The sequence below is a fragment of the Peromyscus maniculatus genome, chromosome 9 (genome assembly GCF_049852395.1).
Source record: "Peromyscus maniculatus bairdii isolate BWxNUB_F1_BW_parent chromosome 9, HU_Pman_BW_mat_3.1, whole genome shotgun sequence".
In the NCBI taxonomy this organism is placed as follows: Eukaryota; Metazoa; Chordata; class Mammalia; order Rodentia; family Cricetidae; genus Peromyscus; species Peromyscus maniculatus.
In genome coordinates, this window is record NC_134860.1 from 3,952,873 (window position 1) to 3,972,774 (window position 19,902).

The 19,902-nt window shown below is 49.0% G+C and overlaps 1 protein-coding gene across 11 annotated transcripts in view; it reads right to left on the reverse strand.

Annotated features, from left to right (window-relative positions):
• The window catches only part of Cacna1d (calcium voltage-gated channel subunit alpha1 D), a 462,187-nt gene that overhangs the window by 67,127 nt on the left and 375,158 nt on the right, over positions 1-19,902 (reverse strand). For all 11 annotated transcript variants that reach the window (XM_076544143.1, XM_076544146.1, XM_076544141.1 and 8 more), the window contains 10 exons: positions 19,107-19,267; positions 17,665-17,890; positions 17,291-17,498; positions 13,057-13,177; positions 10,374-10,488; positions 8,707-8,776; positions 7,813-7,879; positions 7,075-7,222; positions 3,857-3,986; positions 198-257 (listed from right to left, as the gene is read on the reverse strand). In XM_076544143.1, coding sequence (XP_076400258.1) covers positions 198-257; positions 3,857-3,986; positions 7,075-7,222; positions 7,813-7,879; positions 8,707-8,776; positions 10,374-10,488; positions 13,057-13,177; positions 17,291-17,498; positions 17,665-17,890; positions 19,107-19,267 — 1,306 coding nt within the window. The remainder of the gene's footprint in view (positions 1-197; positions 258-3,856; positions 3,987-7,074; positions 7,223-7,812; positions 7,880-8,706; positions 8,777-10,373; positions 10,489-13,056; positions 13,178-17,290; positions 17,499-17,664; positions 17,891-19,106; positions 19,268-19,902) is intronic.

Sequence of the window (19,902 nt, forward strand, 5' to 3'; positions counted from 1 at the left end):
AGTTCAAAGCACGTCACGCCTCTCTCCCGGGCCTCCGTCACACGGCTGGCTGGCCCGTTACCTTCAAAATGATCTCAAACGCAAAAGTGCCCGTGAAGACATAGTCTGCATAACCTAGCACCTGGAAGGCAAGCAAAGAATGCGCCCGTTACCGCTGCGGCCGCATTAGCAGAGGAGGTCAAGGAGAAATGTGTTACCTTTAACAGGATCTCAACCGTAAAGATGGCTGTGAAAGCATAGTCAAAGTAACCCAGTATCTGCAAGGTACAACATGTGGCAATCAGAACAAGGCACCCCCAACAAGCGGTGGCAGATCCCTGCCCATGCGCAGAACTTGTGGCCAGAGACCCTTCTCCTCAGCAGGACAATCCTGCTTCCCCCTTGGGAGGGCCCACCTCCCCCATGCATGGCTCCTCTTTGTGACCACCAAGAAATGTTGGGGAGCCTTGCTTCCTTTACCTGCTCAGGCCGACTGGCTTCTCGTGCTCCTATCCTGGCCCACAGGGGCTGCTTTCTGAAAGTCCTGTGTTAATAACCTCCCCTCTGGGTGAACTACTAGTGCTGTAGCCCCTGATGAATGACAATCACACACATTTTGCAGTTTTGAACTTGGCTAAATGAAATACACTGCCGTCTGGCCGTGCTTCAGGTTGGTGAAGAAATATTAGTGGTGAGGCTGAGAATATAGCCTAGTAGTAGAGGCTCTTGCTAACTGAGCTTGAGGCCTGCGATCTATTCCAAGCACCATAAAGGTTAACATTTTAAATATTTAAAACATAGATAAATAGAAGCTAATGACATCAAATCAAATCAGAAAGTTTGGTATGTTCCTGTGGACCCAGGACAATTTAATTATCAAGTGATCTCCCCACCTGACCCTCATACGCCAGGACGGCTCCGTTTGTGAGGCATGGTCTGTACTTGGTGTCTTCCTCCTGCCACGTTCTATACCTCACTCTGCTGTCTCCCAAGACTGGTCCTTGCCTTTCTGGGCCCATGCAAAGAATAGACTGACCTAGAGCTTTAATTTTTAGTATAGGCTACTGTGCCAGCATTCCTGAATACCACCTATTATCTAGAAGAGTCTTGTGAGTTCCTGATGCAAAGTTCTTGATTTCTTTCAGAGCCATCAAGACTCAGAGGCAGGGGAAATGAAGTCTGATCATTCCAACAAGGTTACTCATAGTGTGTTGCTGACCTCATGTCTCTCAACCAGAAAGATGGCAGCCAAGACTGCCAGGACACAAGCCTGTCCTGGGTGCTGATCTCATGGAATGGTGTGCTGTTGCTTTATGGCATGTCTGTCTGTCTGTCTATCTGTCTCTATCTATCTATCTATCTATCTATCTATCTATCTATCTATCTATCTATCTATCTATCTATCCATCCATCCATCCATCCATCCATCCATCCATCCATCCACCCACCCACCCACCTTCCTACCTATCTATCTACTGTTTGTGATACATGCACATACCACAGTATATGTAGAGAGGTCAGAGGACAACTTTTAGCTATCAATCCTCTCCTTCCACCATGAGTCCCTGGGACTGAACTCAGGTGGTCAGGCATGGTGGACAGTGTCTTTACCTGCTAACCCATCTTGCCGGACCGCCTATGGTTTTGAGAACTGAAGATATCAGTGTTGGAAGGTGTGGAGAGACCATGGAGGCTTCCTCTTTTCATTCAAGAGTAACTCTTTTCATTATGTCTCCTCCCTTGGTTGTAGCCACCACTGGAGCACACACTGTCCCTCTTCTATAGAAGAGGGACCTGTGCCTCTCCTCCACGGAAGTGGGGGAGTCCACAGCAGTTCTCGCCAGAGGTCACCCTTTCCTAAAAACTTCCCACTTCTGGGCTCCTAGACACTGCTAGAGCAGTTCCGTGTAACGGTGGGCTATGAGGCTTTCACCCCCTTTCCCTTATTCCCTCCTCAGGCAGCCACGCTGACGTGGTGCCCGGGGGCCAATCCAAGTTCTTAGACTACTTTCTTCACACGGCTTCTACTTCCCTTTCACTAAAAACTCAGCTACCGTTCCAATGAAACACACACACACACACACACACACATACACACACACACACACACACACACACACACAAACACGTACATCTGCAAAGAGACGGGGAAACAGGACAACAAATGCATGGGAAAGAGGCTATGATAAGAAGAAACACAAATCTGCTCCTGGTAGACTCTTAGCCTGGACTGGCTCCTGACCTGTGATACCATGATTTGTCTCCAAACACATTTTCTGCCTCAAGCTTCATTTTCATGATGGAACTCAATGACAGAGAGGTGTTCATTCCACTGGAATGCCTAAAATGAAGACAGCCTTGAGGATCTCTAAATCAAAGCCTTGTCTGCAAGCTCGGTGTCTTCATCTCCATCTGAGCCACAGGGGAAAGTTGTGGTGATATTTTGTGTGTGCTCTAACAAATAAAGTTTGCCTGGATATCAGAGTGCTGAGCTAGCCATCAGAGACCAGGCAGTGGTGGCACACACCTTTAATCCCAGCACTTGGGATCTCATGCCTTTGATCCCAGTACTTGGGAGGCACACACTTTTAATCCCAGCACTTGGGAGGAGGAAACAGGAAGTGATATGGCTGGGCGGAGAGAGGAAGTGATAAGGTGGGGTGGAGACAGGAGCTTGGCCCCTTTCAGTCGGAGAATTCTGAGAGGTAAGAAGTCTCTCTAGTGGCTGGCTCTTTTTACTTCTCTGATCTTTCAGCATTTACCCCGATATCTGGCTCCAGGTTTCTATTATTAGACCAGTGAGAATTCGCACTACAGGAAGTCCCTGCCACTGTCTCCTAGCAGCACCTCTCATTGACAGCAGGTTTGCCAGGAACCAGGAATGGGGAGCTGCCATGTGAGGGTGTGGTTATCAAGACAAAGCTGGAGGCACTGATTGGCTGATGTGTCTTAATCCTAAAGTCTCTACTGATCTGATGTGCAGAAAGAGACGGGCACCTCTGACAGTCATGTGCCCCTGCTGCCTCTCCAGGGCAGTGCCTTGGTGGTCAGCTGACAGGCCCAAGGCTGTCTTTGAAGTTTCTTCAGGACTGAGTTAGATGAACTGCTAAGGAAGAGATCGTGAAGCAAAGACTGACTCAGAAACAACCAACTTCTAACACAGAGGCACCCGTGGCACCACCCATAAGCTATGACATTGGGTGAATAATTGAAAAAAATTTTTTTTCTTTTTAGTTTCTCGAGACAGGGTTTCTCTATGTATCCACCGTGGCTGTCCTGGAACTAGCCCTGTAGACCAGGCTGGCCTCAAACTCACGGAGATCCACCTGCCTCTGCCTCCTGAGAGCTGGGATTACAAGCGTACACCACCACCGCCTGGCATAATTGAAAATTTAACCAGCACCTGTCGCCGTTTCAACATGCCCTCACATCTTCTCCCTGACCTGTGTTTCTCATCAGTGGAGCAGCTGAGCAGCCTCATGTGAATGCTACATAAGAAGGAACTCTTTTTCACTAACCCAAGGGCAAAAGTCCTGGACCTATGGCATGCTGGGGCTCAAGTTCACCTTCTCCCCTTAGACCCAAACCTCTAAGGAGCCATCACTGTGCCTCTAATGGGGAAAGGGAAACCTCAATGTAAGAAGAAAGGACCAAAGAGATCCCTGAAGACACTGGGCAGTACTGCAGAGGCTTCTAAATATGCGCCTCCATCAGCTTGGTCCAGAGAAAGCAAATCCCTGGCACCACATACTAAGAAGCTCTAGCCCCAGGCTCCCATGCTTGGGCCCTATATCCAGGATGGCCCCGGACACAAACAGGTTGGGGCTGATCCCCAGGGTAGTCCCACCCACATCTCCTCTCTCCGAGGCTTACTTACCGTGTTCCGGAAGGAGTGGCTGCGGATGGGATCTTCGGCGGCCAGGGCGGCGCTGCTCAGCATGATGAAGACCAGGATAAGGTTGGTGAAGATGTGGTGGTTGATGAGCTTGTGGCAGCCCACACGGATCCTGTGGAGAAAAGCACTGCATGGACACAGGCCTGAGCCTGCCAGCCTCCTCCAGGCTGTGGGGCTTCTTGGGGGAGAGACCAGGAGGAGGCTGGCCAAAGGCTATGTTGCTCTTGTTTTCCAGCCAGGAAGAACAGTGTGGCCCATAGTTTGCCCCCACCAAAGCCCACAGCCAGCTTGTGGTGTGAGCAGTTTTGTGTCAGGAATTCCACAGAGACCATTTCATCCAATCCTTACACATGAGGTTACTGTCCTCCAAAAGATGAAAGATGGGACCGGGGACTGAGTGATGGCTCAGTGGTTAAGAACACTGGATGCTCTTCCAGAGGACCTGGGTTCAGTTCCCGGCACCCACACAAGGGCTCACAACCCTTTGTAACTCCAGTTCCAGAGAATCCAATGCTCTCTTCTGGCCTCTGTGGGTACTGCACACATGTAGTACATAGACATATATGCAAACAAAACAATCATACATATAAAAATAAATAATAAAAATATGAGAAAACTGAGGTTTATGGATATGAAAGAATGTGAAGGTAGCAAAGCTAGGAGATCAGGAGTAGAGTTCAAATCCAGGCATGTCTAGTGCTAATTTTTTTCTACCACAGCATAAAGCCTGACTCATGAAAGAAAACTGGGCCAAACTAAGTCCCTTGAGTAAACTACACAACAATCTACAACCCAACTTAGTTGCAAACTAACTGGAGGCCTAACACAGGAAGACACTCCTGTAACCAACGGCTGGGCCCCGGTGGTGCAGCGGCCAGATAAGCTGGCTCTCTCACTTCGGGGTTCTGGCCGTGCTGACGTCCCCACACTGCGGCACAGAGCTCCTGGGGTGCCTCTCACTTCGGGGTTCTGGCCGTGCTGACGTCCCCACACTGCGGCACAGAGCTCCTGGGGTGCCTCTCACTTTGGGGTTCTGGCCGTGCTGACGTCCCCACACTGCGCAGAGCTCCTGGGGTGCCTCTCACTTCGGGGTTCTGGCCGTGCTGACATTCCCACACTGCGGCACAGAGCTCCTGGAGTGCCCTCTGCTCTAGGGGCTGCTCCACCTGTCTTTGCTCCACTCAACGGTCAAATTTAACTTGCCCCAAGCTTTCATTCCAACACAAAGAACAGGACACATTCCCTTCTTGATCCACAAAGGAACCATTTTACAAATATGACCAGCAACAAGGGGGAGCTGGCGAAGTCCCGCTGTCTGGAAATTTTGTGATAAATGTCCTATTTTTAGAACACTTTATTACTTCTGTTTGCTCTCACTCTCTCTTTTCCCACCTCTCCCTCCTTTCCTCTCGTGTGTGTGTGTGGGGGGGGGGCACAGATGCCACACTGTGCATGTGGAGTTCAAAAGACAACTTTCTCTCCTTTCATATGGATATGAAAGGATTGAACTCAGGCAGTCAGGCTTGGTGGCAAGCACCTTTACCCACTCAGTCATCTCACTGGCCCATAAATGTCTTATTTTTAATCCAATAGTTGATCCACAAGTACTCCTTTGTGATGGGTTTCTCACTGAATCCTGCAACCCTGAGAAGTGAGGAGGGCAGCTGGGTCTCTCGACCCAGATCCAAGTCTTTCATGATGGCTCTCAGGGTCCATCAGAATCTCTCCTGTTCCCCTGAGGTGCCATGGGGCTGGGTCAAAACACCCTACTCTCAATATTCAGATTTAAAGAGTTTTTCCCCCCTCAGGAAAAGTAGCTTTTATTTTCAAAACTAAGAGCCACCTTTATATGATGATGACTCACTTCAAGTGTCCCCATCTTGGGCTACTCAGCACTGTGCACTTCCTGGAAGGCTTGCACAATGCAGTAGCTGGGCCTGGGGAAAACCTTCCAAGACAATGAGGGCAGGGATGCTCTTGACTTCTGGAAAAATGGACCAATTCCTCCCATAGACATACATAAGCTATGGACTATAGGCATCCCTAACAGTGTCGCAGTCTTTTCTATTGTTTCCCTTTTAAGGGATGCTCAGTGAGGAGCTGTCTAATGATCATCCAGGTGGACCGGATAACTCAGCAGGTCAAGACTTTGTATGCAAGCCTGACAACCTGAGTTCGATTCCGGAACTAACACAAAGGGGAGAGAAAACCACATCCATAAAGTTGTCCTCCAACCTCTCTATGCAGGGGGACACATGTGTCCTCCTGTCATTCACACACAACTCCAACAAATTAACTTGGTAAAAGATCATGAAACTGTCATGGTTCAAGGACTCCAGCCTGCCTTGCTTCCCACCTGAGTCTCTGCAGGGCCTGTGAATTACACAGTGCTCCTCTCCGACAGCCAAGAACTACTTCTGCAGTTCTTCTAGAAACCCTTCCAGGAGCTACCTATCCCCCTGGCAGCCCACTTAATCCCAGATGATTTAAACCTAGAAACCAGCTAGTAAATAGACTTCTTCCTCCCCGGTGTATGAGTCATTACCATGTTCCTGGTGAGCACCTTATCATTTTAATACGAGAGACGCTATTTTAAGCACAGTTTCACAGTGCTGAATCAAATGTTTAGAGCCTATAAAGCATCATGAGCAATACCATAAAACTCAACAGGGGGGAACAATCACCTAAATGGGACCCGAAAACGAAGATGCTGTGCAGAACCTGCTTACAAAATTCTCATCCCATAAAGCATCTTAAGACAAGATCCACTTGTTAAGAAAGGGTGCTAGAGGTGGTCAGTGTACACACCAGGAGAGCCGAGAGCCGTGGATTCCACCATAATGTCTTACTGAGCTAGACGCTGCCCTATCGTTGTTCCCAGGCGGGGGGTGGGGGAGGGTGGGTGTGGGGTGGGGGTGTGGGTGTGGGTGGGTGTTGTGGAGTGTGTGTGTGTGTGGGAGGGTTCTGGAGCAGGCTCCTCCCAGGACTCTGTCCCACCCACAAGGGAACAGGACACTTCCTCGGGGCTGAATGCACTGCAAAGGCCGGGAAGATGAGCAGGGCTGAAGGGAACTTGTGGAGTCCAGGAACACTTAGGGTCGGAAGCGGGCTGTGAACCCTGAGTTCTTACCCCACCCCCACTACCCTCGAGAGTCACTGTAGAGAGACAGCAGCAGAGAGATGAGGAAGGAAGTATTTACGGGTTGGTCTTGCTAAGAATGAAGAAAGCACTTCCTTCGGGGATGGGCGCAATTTTCTCCTTCATGTTCAACTCTGAGATTCTGCGAGGGCGGGGACCAGCAGGAACCTCAGGCTCCTCCTCCTCCTCCTCCTCTTCCTCTTCACCTACTTTAAACGGAACAGTTTTTATAGGTGTGAAGGATTACATATGGGTCTGAATTGTTGTTCTCAACTTCACTTTAAAATGTAGCTTAAACTTTAACAACATCCACTGCTTCCACCAACTAAAGCCTTCCTTTTCCTTTAGAATACGGGCTGCATGTGCATGGGGTGGGACACGCCCATCCATGTCTGCTGCACTTAGCTATGCAGTATGGGGGAGGAGGCGTCCTCCAGGGCACAGCATGGCCACAGACATAGTGAGAGCCTTGCTGTCACCCTCCCAACATCTGGCTGTTTCCCGCCGCCCCCTTGCTCGGTTTCAGTCAGAAAAACTGGATTTCCAGTCACAGCCACGCTTACCCTCAGGCTTCGACATCCCACAACTACTTCTCTAGCAAAAGCTGTGCCTATCAGTCCATCTTCCTCTTCCTCAACCTGGGATTTAAGTCCCTCTGTGCTGCCTGTGACTTTGGGGGAAAACAGAGCTAACTGCTCTCCAAGACAATGGGGCCCACGGCCCTGGTGGCCTCAGCGGCCCTGTGTGACAACCCCTCCCCCCATATCTCCAAACTTCTGGGCCTCTCTGCCCTACATACCTGGCACATCACAGGGCGGGTAAGGGTCCTTGTCTTCCGTCTCTTCCTGATAATCATCAATTGTAACCTAGGACAATAGAGAGGGAATGCTGACTTAATGTACTTCAGAGGGCCAAAGCCAGAGGGCCACCCTGCCACTCAGCAGTACGAGGGCTCTTATGCAAATGTGTGTGTGAGTGAGTGTGTGTGTGTGTGTGTGTGTGTGTGTGTGTGTGTGTGTGTGTGTGTGCGCCGAGATGATAGATGAGAGTCCGCTTCAGCCCAAAGGCCCAAGAGCAGGTAAGAGACAGGCCGCCACCCAGGTCACAGTGGGCACTGCCCAGGGTTCTGTCCTTTTGCCACTCCAGTGCAGGCACATACACTGTGTGATAACCACATTTAGATTCCTGTCACTCAGTTAGACTGTGAACTCCACGGAGGTAGTCTAGTGTTTGACATGAAACTGTCACTCACTCAGGGGTTACCAATTTCATGAACAAACACATCACAGAAATATCCAGAGCTGTCCTAAGTGTGATGAAGCCTGATAGTGCAGCCTCAAAGCCTCCTAGACCACCTGGACTCTAAGGTCATCTCTGGGAACAGTGGACTACTAAAAAACCCCAGTTTTAACACCTACTAAGAAGATACTAACATAATTGTAACCATGGGTTATGTCTGACCACACAGCTGCAACTCACAACAAAACAAGCAGTCCAATTGCTGTAGTATCCACACCTGTGGTGAAATGTTGGCCAATCAGCTCCCTCTCTAACTCAATCAGAATCCCCAGGCCTACATGGTAGGCTCTATTTTTCACAGTAAAATATCACACTCAAGGACGCTTTCACGGTATAAGTGAAGACACCAACAGAATCACTTTGAAACACAGAGAAGTTATTCTGGAAAAAGTACCTTGTTGTCACTGTTGGCTATCTGGTTGACTTCTGGTTTGTTGTTCTTTTTATTTTCTAGGCTTTCTTTTCTACAGATAAAAGAACACAAGAAACCGAATAACCGTATTGCTGTGTATTAAAGGGCTAACCAGCCGGGCGGTGGTGGTGCACGCCTTTAATTCCAGCACTTGGGAGGCAGAGGCAGGTGGATCTCAGTGAGTTCGAGGCCAGCCTAGGCTACCAAGTGAGTTCCAGGAAAGGCGCAAAGCTACACAGGGAAACCCTGTCTTGAAAAACCAAAAAAAAAAAAAAAAAAAAAAAAAAAAAAAAAAAAAAAAAAAAAAAAAAAAGGGCTAACCAGGATTCTGAATCAACAGTGCTGGATGGAGGAGCAGAATTCAGTTGGAAACACTGATGGCCAAGAGTACAGGGCAACACAAACTCAGGGCTTCCTGTTCATCTAATGCAATGGAGCCATTACACAGATCATCTTATTAAAATCCTCAGCCAAGAGCTAACCAGCACTGAATGCATCGTTTAATTTATGACGCCACAATTAACTGTAGTGATTCTGTAAGCACAAGGATGTGTGACTTCCACTCTTTTCTCTGAGGGTAAGAGCCAAGAGCCTGGCTTTCATCCAAGAGTCCCTTCTCTTTAGTTGGTACCACATAGTTACCCATAATCACTGTAAGGCAGCAATCAAGGGCCTCAGCTCTCGGGAAGCATGGCTGAGTCCTAGCACCCCTCGGGAAGTGTGGCTGAGTCCTAGCACCCCTCGGGAAGCAAGGCTGAGTCCTAGCACCCCTCGGGAAGCATGGCTGAGTCCTAGCACCCCTCGGGAAGCATGGCTGAGTCCTAGCACCCCTCGGGAAGTGTGGCTGAGTCCTAGCACCCCTCGGGAAGCAAGGCTGAGTCCTAGCACCCCTCGGGAAGCATGGCTGAGTCCCAGCACCCCTCGGGAAGCATGGCTGAGTGCTAGCACCCCTCGGGAAGCATGGCTGAGTGCTAGCACCCCTCGGGAAGCATGGCTGAGTCCTAGCACCCTCGGGAAGCATGGCTGAGTCCTAGCACCCCTCAGGAAGCATGGCTGAGTCCTAGCACCCCTCAGGAAGCATGGCTGAGTCCTAGCACCCCTCAGGAAGCATGGCTGAGTCCTAGCACCCCTCAGGAAGCATGGCTGAGTCCTAGCACCCCTCGGGAAGCATGGCTGAGTCCTAGCACCCCTCGGGAAGCATGGCTGAGTCCTAGCACCCCTCGGGAAGCATGGCTGAGTCCTAGCACCCCTCAGGAAGCATGGCTGAGTCCCTAGCACCCCTTGGGAAGCATGGCTGAGTCCCTAGCACCCCTCGGGAAGCATGGCTGAGTCCCAGCACCCCTCGGGAAGCATGGCTGAGTCCCTAGCACCCCTTGGGAAGCATGGCTGAGTCCCTAGCACCCCTCGGGAAGCATGGCTGAGTCCTAGCACCCCTCGGGAAGCATGGCTGAGTCCCTAGCACCCCTCGGGAAGCATGGCTGAGTCCCTAGCACCCCTCGGGAAGCATGGCTAAGTCCTAGCACCCCTCGGGAAGCATGGCTGAGTCCCTAGCACCCCTCGGGAAGCATGGCTGAGTCCCAACACCCCTCGGGAAGCATGGCTGAGTCCCTAGCACCTCTGAGAAAATGCCTCAGTGAAAACAGGATTACCTGGCAATTTTTTTCCTTTCTTTTTCTTCAGCTTCCTCTTTCTGAGCAGTGTTCAAACTTTCAGCATCAGCCAAATTGTCTACAGCGATGGCCAAGAAGACATTCAGTAGGATATCTAATTTGAAAATCTTAAGGGTACAATGTGTTTTTAAATGCAACTACATAGAGTTGATAATGGCCACGTTACACTCCTCTGCTCAGGATGGCTGACCCTAGTGTGACAGTCCCTTGGTGCAACTGGAGAACTTGGTAAAATCCCACTTTAAAAAACAAGCAAAAAGCATAGAATCCTATGTAGGGCCCCCGACTATCTACAGAGATACATGGAAACACACATTTCACTGTCTCCTTCTTATCTACCGCTGCACATTCATGTAGCACATTGTGTTTCATTTTCTTTGAAAGCACACATTATAACATACATATTCAAGGGATTCCTTTGCAAGCCAGACACCTTCAAAGGCCACAGGTGACTGAACGATGATCTCATCACACAAAATAGCAGGAGGCTTTCTCCTCTAGCATGGGCTCCAGAGTCTGTGGCTAGTTCCTTTATTCTTCACTCTGCAGATACCTGCCAGGGATGGCAATCTAGAGCTCCTGCCAAGAGAGGTTAGGCTGTGTTCTGGAGGGCCCCGCTGTGGCTAGACTTGTGGCTGAACATACTTTTGCAAATGGTAATGTATCAAGCAAATAAGCTTTTTAAATTATAAAACTGCTTGCAATGTTTTCTAGGATTTTTAGAAAAAAATGTTTTCTTAATGAGAGCCTTAAGTCAGATGTGATTACTTCTTTATTGACTAGCATTTATGAACCCTGTAAGAAGCCCGGGGGGGAGGGGGGCGGCTGAGGGTCTTGTGCTGGGTGCCCATTTCCCTAAGCCTGATGCTCAGCCTTCAGCAGGGGCATAGGAGAGACAGGAGCAGTAGACCATGGCCCCATGTGCACTGCGTATTAGAAACTTCCAGGTGGGCTGCTGAACGCATATATCAGTGAAAGCTAACAAGGGCCTAATGGTAAGAGTGTGTGTGTGTGTGTGTGTGTGTGTGTGTGTGTGTGTGTGTGTGTGTGCCATGTCTAATTCTATTCAAGACTCCAGGAGGATGGAAACCTGGGTGAGTTCCATTGAAACTTGGACAAAGCATCTCTCCTGGGCTGGAGATAGCACAGGGAGCTGGAAACTCCTCACACAGGCTTTACAATGGTGGCTTAGACAGGGGTCAGCGCAGGGACAGCGGTCTCAAGCATGTCTCTCAATGGACCCCATGAAGAAAGAATCCCATTCTTGGCCTTGCAATGACACTAAATTTGTGGGAAGTGGAGTGTAAATCTGGACCAATGTCACCTGCATTCAGAGGCATGGCCCAGGCTTCCTAAACAGGGGTGTTCTGGGAATTCATTCAGAAAGATCTACAAAGCACCTTGGGCAGGCCAGGCCCTCTGGGTACTGGGGATACGGGAGGAAACACGATGTAATGGAGAATCTGTCCCAGATGGAGACAGGCAACCTAAGCAACTCTTGAAGGACCTCATGTGGTGGCATGTGCTACAGAGAACCTCAACAGGGAACAGAGAGGAGAGGCAGGAACCAGTCGGCAGACTCAAGCCTGGCACACAGTGTGGCTATAGCCAGTCAGGAGGAAAACCATTCACTTAACCATGTCCTCAAGGGCCAGTATGCACCATTTTACCAGGAAGCAGGTCAACACCAAGAAGGAGGCTCCTGGCCCACAAAGCTGTCATCTGGCTGGGGAGGAGGGACCATGCCCACAGAAGTTCCTGTGGACAGTGGACTCTGCACACGATCAACAGACATGGACAAAATCTGAGGGGGGATTCAGAGCTCAGTGAACTCATCTGTGAGTAGAGGAGCTCCCTGGAGGACAGGGCCCTAGAACTGAGCCCAGGGACTCAGCAATGTGGTGGATGTGCTGAGACAGGGTTTCCCCAGAAATCTCATAGCATAAAGCACTGGCCCTAAGGACGGCAGGGCAGTCAGCACGAGGGTTCCACACTGAAGAAAGGAGACTGAGAGGGATGAGCTACAGGGATCTGGACCACTAAGGACTCCTCCATAGCAGGACGTTTTAAATCAGCAGGGAGGAGAACATGAGGTGTTCACGTCTGTACGCATACTTATTTGCCATCGTTACGAAGGTTCTTCATATTGTAGGTCTTATGCTAGGCATGGAGGAGCCAGAGAATAAACAGACACAACAGCAAACTTTACAAGATCCCGAAGGGGCCGGTGGAGGTAAACAAAGGGACCCAACAGCCCACTGCAGGGAAGAGGAACCGAGCAAGTCAGAGAAAGGTTGCACACCGTGATAGAGAAGACAGGCGAGCCCATCAGTGGCTCCTCACCGCTTGTGGGGTGACGCGGACGTAGCCCTAACCTCCCAGCGACGACAACATGAACACACACCAGGCTTCCCTGCTCGCCCTGTATGGAGGCACGGCACTAACCCCTTTATCTGCTGGCACCTGCATGGGCACTGTTACCGGCATGACTCTATGACTCCCACCTGCCATGTGGACAGAAAGGCAGCGTGGAGCCAACAAGGGGAAGAAGGCATTTGTCTCCCTCAGGCCTACAGCTGCTACCATCACCACAACCACTGGAAAATTCACAGGGAACAAGCAGTGACGGGGACTGCACAGTTCTGGCTGTTCCAAAGGATACAGTTGCCACAGATGAAAAGGATGATGAAATAGATGCAGACAATCATCCCGGAGGAGGATGGGCCTCCATAGGCCATGATGCCATCGTACATCACCGCATTCCAGTCTTCGCCTGTCAGGATCTAGAAGACAACAAGGCTGGGGTCAGACAGCTGGTGGACTCCTCAGGCCACCGCTGCCATGCCAGTTCCTCCGCTACCACTAACCCTGACCTCAGTGGCTCTTCTCAACCCAGCTCACGATGAAATCGATCTATCTGCTATCCTGCTGAAGCTTCAACTTATTATTATTATTATTTTGTTTTTTTTCAAGACGGAGTTTCTCTGTGTAGCTTTAGCTGTCCTGGAGCTTGCTCTGTAGACCAAGCTGGTCTCAAACTCACAGAGATCCTCCTGCCTCTGTCTCCCAAGTGCTGGGATTAAAGGCGTGCACCACCACTGCCTGGCTCAATGTATTATCTAATTTTGCAAATAAGAGTTGTTTCTTCGGGGCTGGAGAGATGGCTCAGAGGTTAAGAGCACCAATTACTCTTCCAGAGGTCCTGAGTTCAATTCCCAGCACCCACATGGTGGCTCACAACCATCTGTAATGAGATCTGGCGCCCTCTCCTGTATACATAATAAATAAATAAATCTTAAAAAAAAAAAAAAAAGAGTTGTTTCTTCTAGCTTTTTTTCCTAGACAGCGATTGATGTTGGCACCCATCTGTCTGGCACCTTTGTCTATGGATTAAAACACACACACACACACACACACACACACACACACACACACATACACATACACACACACACACACACACACACACACACACACACACACGGAGGGGGAGAGGGAGGGAGGGGAGAGACCACTGGTAACTTCTCTTATTTCTTTAAGCATACCATATTTCTACAAGTGGCCTTTCTCCATTCAGTGATATTCCTGCAGACCCTGACTAAGGAGCTTCTTCTCATTCATTTTGCTCAGTACATAGTATTCCACATAGCGAATGTCTGCAGAGACAGGGAACCGTATCCATGCATTTTCAGAATCGGGGAATCCTGTCACATGAAAGTGTGTAAACTATCTCGAGAGTAGAAACAAGCTGTTTCAAATGCAATCTTCTCTATTGATGATACCTGGTAATCCAATCCATTCTGAAATCCAACCAGACAAACACAGACTGCAGTTTTTAAAATGCTACCCCCAGGCAGAGAGTTTATCTTCTATGCAGACCAGAGTCCAACAGCAAACGGGCAGATAATTGGAAGAGTGGCTCTTGACTTCACCCCCGATAAAACGACACCGAGAAACCATTTCCCCTGACAGGCCAGCAGCAATTATGAAGTGCAAACACCCACCTCAGCAAAGGGAAGGAGCACGGGCTGCCTCCAAGCTGCTGCCTGGGAGTGAATGAATTCCGCTATAAGCAGAGCATTGTCTGGGTACCAAGTAAGAGGCAGCCTTTGCCCAGAGGTTCCACGTGGAGGACCTGGCCACACATCTAGTCTCTCACACGCGCCTACTGTGTCCTGCGCACTCAGCTCCGCCCACTGGAGCGCTGTGAGGCCACAGAAGCAACGGCAACCCACGCCCACGGTCTATGCTGGGCTTGTAACCTTTCGTGGATCAAGTAGGCGGCCCATCTCTTAAAGAGAAGAACCGACTGAAACGAGATGCCGGACAGTATGTGGTGGGCAAACTTACCCCGGGAAAGCAGGTCGAGTGACTCTCACCTGTGACCAATATCTAAGGTTACTCGGAAAACTGGTCAGTAGTGGTTACCACCCAGGAAGACTGTGTGTGTGGGGGGTGGTTGGGGGGGAGGACTGCCATTTTGTATCTTTTTATAACACGTACATTTGGTGTCATATGAATGTACTGCAAGAAAAAGGAAACAAGTGTTTCCTGAAAAAAATAAGAAACAAACAACAAACAAACAAAAAAACAATAACTAGCCAGCAGCCATGACTTTTAAATAATTTAAAGGAAGACCCTATCGTGGGTTTCAAACTGTGGGGTATGACTTCCTATGGGGTCGCTTACCAGGCCATGAGGTTATAAAAGCCCTGGTAAGAGTAAAAGGTTTCTGAACATACAACAAACAAAAGTTAGTTCAAAAATCCAACCTTTAATGAGCCCGAGATGCTGCTGGCAGCCCTGACGCATGCTGTATTGCACAAGGTCCCTGCAGCCTTAGACTGAATTCACAACACGCCCACTTAGCACTGTGCATGCTCTCAGGCCATGCAGAGCCTCGGACCCTCCCTGAACTCCCTGGGCCTGGACTGCCGCAGGCTGGGAACAGCAGCGTTTTTACTGCTCACACTAAGATCTCTGCTCTTATTACAGAAAACAACGCGTAATTACAGAAAACAGCGACTTGCCAGAGTTCCTCTCTCAGCCCCGCTGCAGGCAGCTCTCACGATAGTACATCTTTGGGCTGGATTAGGTTCAAATATTTGATTTTAAAAACTTCTATTTCAGTTGAGGGTTTGAAATTTGGAAAAAATTTCAACAACAAGAACAACAAAACAACTTGTTAAATAAATTATTGTAGAATTTCCAATAGTTTCTGAAAGGGCCTTAAACATACTTCTGCTGTTTTGTATTACATATTTATGTAAAGTGGCAATCTAGGAACTGATGGTGATAAAATAAAAATATTCAGTATTCAGCCAAGATTTCAGTGTGTGTGTGTGTGTGTGTGTGTGTGTGTGTGTGTGTGTGTGTGTACATGTTCCTATGGTGTACCTGCAGGTCTAGGACAGACAGCAATGTTGGGTGTCTTCTTCGATCCCTCTTCACTGTGAGCTTTGAGACAGGTCTCCCACCGAAGCTGGCTGGAGCTCCTGGATTTGGCTAGCTTGGCTGGCTAGTGAGCCCCAGGGATCCTCCTTTCTCTGCTGTCCCCCACATACTGGGATTACTAATAAGAACTGCCATGCCCAGCTTTTTATGTGGGCACTAGGAACCCAAACTCAGATCCTCATGCTTGGCAGGTGCTCACAAACTTTCCCCAGCCCCAAGATTTAATTCTTTCTCATTTATGGATTAGTATGCAAATTTGCACTTGTCTTTAATAAATGTTGAAAATGTATGTCTACCAAAGATGTGTTCTTTAAATTTTTAAGGTTTACTTTTATTTTTAATTTTGTGTGTGTGTGTGTGTGTGTGTGTGTGTGTGTGTGTGTGTGTGTGTTTAGGCACAAATATATTTTTTAATTCTTTATGTTCATTACCAGCAAATGTTTGATTTGTATACACACACATAAACACACACACACACACACACACACACACACACACACACACACACCCAATATACACAAGGTTGTTAAAAAAAAAAACTTGGGGTAAAAATGGTTGCAAGCAGCGAAACGTTTAAGAAGCCCCAGCCTATAGCAGCAGTAATTCTATGAATCTCAAATGACCATATGAGAACCTTCTAGATCATTCTCTGTAGACACTGTGTGACTTTCAAAGTCACAGAAGCGAGAACAGGGAAAGCCACTATGCCACCTACCTGTTTCTTGCCCTTCCCATGATGCCCCTGCTCTTCATCAGGACTAGATGTTTGGATGTTTGCTAATGACGTGTGACATCTGGGGAGGGTGGATGGCACTGTAAGCCAATCTCTCAGGTTCTGACCACAGCAGGGGCCCAGCTAGAAGCATGGGGGAGGGCTCAGTGTCCCCCAGCCCAGGTTAGCACTGTGGCTAATGTGCTGCTCCTCCAGTGACAGCGTCCCTGTGAGACACTGCCAGGGGCCCCACAGCACAATCAGCTTCAGAGCCTCACTCCAAGCAAAAGGCAGAGGCAAGCCCAGCCCAGCCTACCACCTGGACTCTGCTGACGGCACATCAAGACATCCCAGCTATGGGTACAAATTCACTTCTTGGCTTGAATCTATTATAACTATGATTGCAAATATGCCTTGTGATATGAATGAATAAATAAACAAACAAACAAACAAACAAACTCGTGAATAACAAGAGGACTTTAGAGTCTATTTCACAGAAATCTCACAAAATCAAACAAAGATTGTCTGGGTTTGTCCTATCACACAGGGAGCTGGAAGATACTGTAGAATAAGTTACGTGACATTAAATTCTGCCCCAGAGGACTGTGGGGCAGAAACGATTGATAAAACAGCATCTTGAGCTGTGGGTAGACCCAAGAAGGCACGGGTTCTAGCTCTCTGGCTTCCGCTCACAACAAGTGCTTCTGGGATGGGGGAGGCGGGAACTCACCTGGAACACAGTCAGGAGCGCTTGGGGGAAGTTGTCGAAGGTGCTTCGCTTGGTTTGGGTTTCGTCGAAATTAAACTTCCCACCAAACAGCTGCATGCCCAGCAAGGAGAAGATAATGATGAAGAGGAAGAGCAGCAACAGCAGCGAAGCAATGGACTTCATGGAGTTCAACAAGGATGCCACAAGGTTGCTCAGGGAGGTCCAGTGCCTGCAGGTCAAGGGGAGGGGAGTGAACCCAGAGACCACGGGAGAGGAAGAGAGTGTCCCCCACTCAGGGAGGTCCAGTGCCTACAGGTCAAGGGGAGGGGGGTGAACCCAGAGACCACGGGAGAGGAAGAGTGTCCCCCGCTCAGGGAGGGTACCCACATCTTTACCTGGTCACTTTGAAGATCCTCAGGAGGCGCACACACCGGAACACGGAGACCCCCAGAGGGGACATGAGCTCCAGCTCCACCAGAATGGTCTCGGTGATCCCCCCACACACCACAAAGCAGTCAAAGCGGTTGAAGAGAGAGACGAAGTACGCCTGGAGGCCCAAGCTGTACATCTTCACCAGCATCTCACAGGTGAACAGCGCCAACAGGACTTTGTTTGCAGTATCTGGGAAGACAAAGGGCAGGCGTGCTCTTCATCCCTCCTCCCTCCCATCGGTGACCACGGCAGACATGGCAAAGCCTTGTCCCAGCCTCACTGCTGCACCGGGGACAGGCACCATCCTTATTGCTGCTGGCCACCACCCACAAGTGAGTCTGGAGAGGTCACTCGGTTTCTATGAAATGGTAGAGACCTTTACCACAGGAATTCTGGTAGCCTGTCAACACTAAACTCTTTAAGATTGTGCACTGAGATCACATTATAGTTTTTTTTTCTTCAACACCCCCATCCCCTTCCCACATACACACACTTTCCCCATACCGAGAGAAAATAAATAAATAAATAAATAAATAAATAAATAAATAAATAATAAAATATGACATTGGTGAATGACCACTTGTGGCATCCTAGTGTCAATTATTATTTCTTATTTATTTTCTCTCTGTGTATGGGGAAGAGAGAGGGGGAGGTTATCAGCACATGTGTGTGGTTGAGCATACGCAGGGGTCAAATGAAGATGTTGCATGTTCCGCTCGATCACTCTCTGCCTTATTCCCTTGAAGCAGGGCCTCTCACGGAACCCAGCTAGTGCCGGTGACCCTCTTGTCTCTGTCCATCCCATAGAGCTGGGGTCACAGGCATCCACTGCAGTGACTAGCTGTCTATACGCGAGCTCTGGGGTCTGAACTCAGGCCGTCACGCTCACACAGCAGGTACTTCACCTGCTGAGCCAGCTCCAAAGGGCCAAAGAAATGTTTTTAGTAGCAAGAAATAATGCCAAGTAGGCTGAGGGGAGCAGAAGCCAAAATACAGAAAGACAAGTCAAGAGTTCAAAACCCTCCAGTCTGGAATGGGCTCTTCCAGGGATGATCTCTACACATCCCAATTCTAGCCATCCAAAGCAGTGGAATCAAAATCACTTACCAAAAAATACTAAAGTGGGGATAAAGCTTCCAATGTGGCAGGGAGACGGACATATCAACTCCAGAATTCCTGGGTGCTGGGCTATCTCAAGGCTGGGGCATAAGTTAGCTGACATGGATAGTGTATGGAGGCAGTACAGGATGTCTGTTCCAGGGCCACTGAGTCTGGACGGTTCTACTGCCGCCTTCGTTCTAACTGGATGTTCTACTACCTACCCCATGACACTTCAGATAAGACTGAACACGTGTTCGCTGTAAGCATCTCTGATTCAGAACAAAAGAATACCTTCCAGCCCTACCTTGAATCTGTGTCAGCCAGTCTGGCTGATTGTAGTGCTCAGAGGAAATAGTTAAAGTGTTGAGAAACACCAGGACAATGACCAGCCAGTAAAACGTGACGGATTTCACGGCAGCCCTGCATCTCCTGCGATTGAATCGGTTCCAGCGACGCCAGCGTCGGCTGAAAAAACAAGCAAACATTGCTCTCTAGACCATGGGCACATACGGCATCTCGGAGGCCAATAAACTTTACTGAGCAATCAAAGTTCACATCAGGTGGCTTAGGAAGGAAAGATGTGAACCACCAGCACAGATGCGAACAGACCCCATGATAAAAACCGTTAGTCTTAACATGCAGCTTTCAACAGTATAATCTTGAATGAATTGTGTTATCACTTTCCCTGCTGGCTATAAATAACTCCAGGATCTGATCTGACATATGCAGCCTGCAAGTGGGTTAGAGAATCCAGACATCTATAGACTCAAGTGCAGATTCAAGACTGCACCAGTACACACACAAAGATCTTGGGGGTGCCATACAGCGCATGATCTGTTGGGGGCAGAGGGGCAGAACTACTCGGCTTATTATATGTACAAGCTTGTGTGGCAGCTTATCACTATACAGAAGTTATTAGGCAGAAAGCAATCCATGACCACAACTCTCTTTTTAGGGAAGCTTTTAATCCTTTCTCAAATCTCTGCCGTTCCTCTGGTGCCTCGTAGGTGTCAAAGCTGAGTGGGACATGTGTCTTCTGGCTGAGTCATCGGGTGCCCTTTCTAACTAGTAATGCTCAAAATATACCTTCAGGAGAAGAT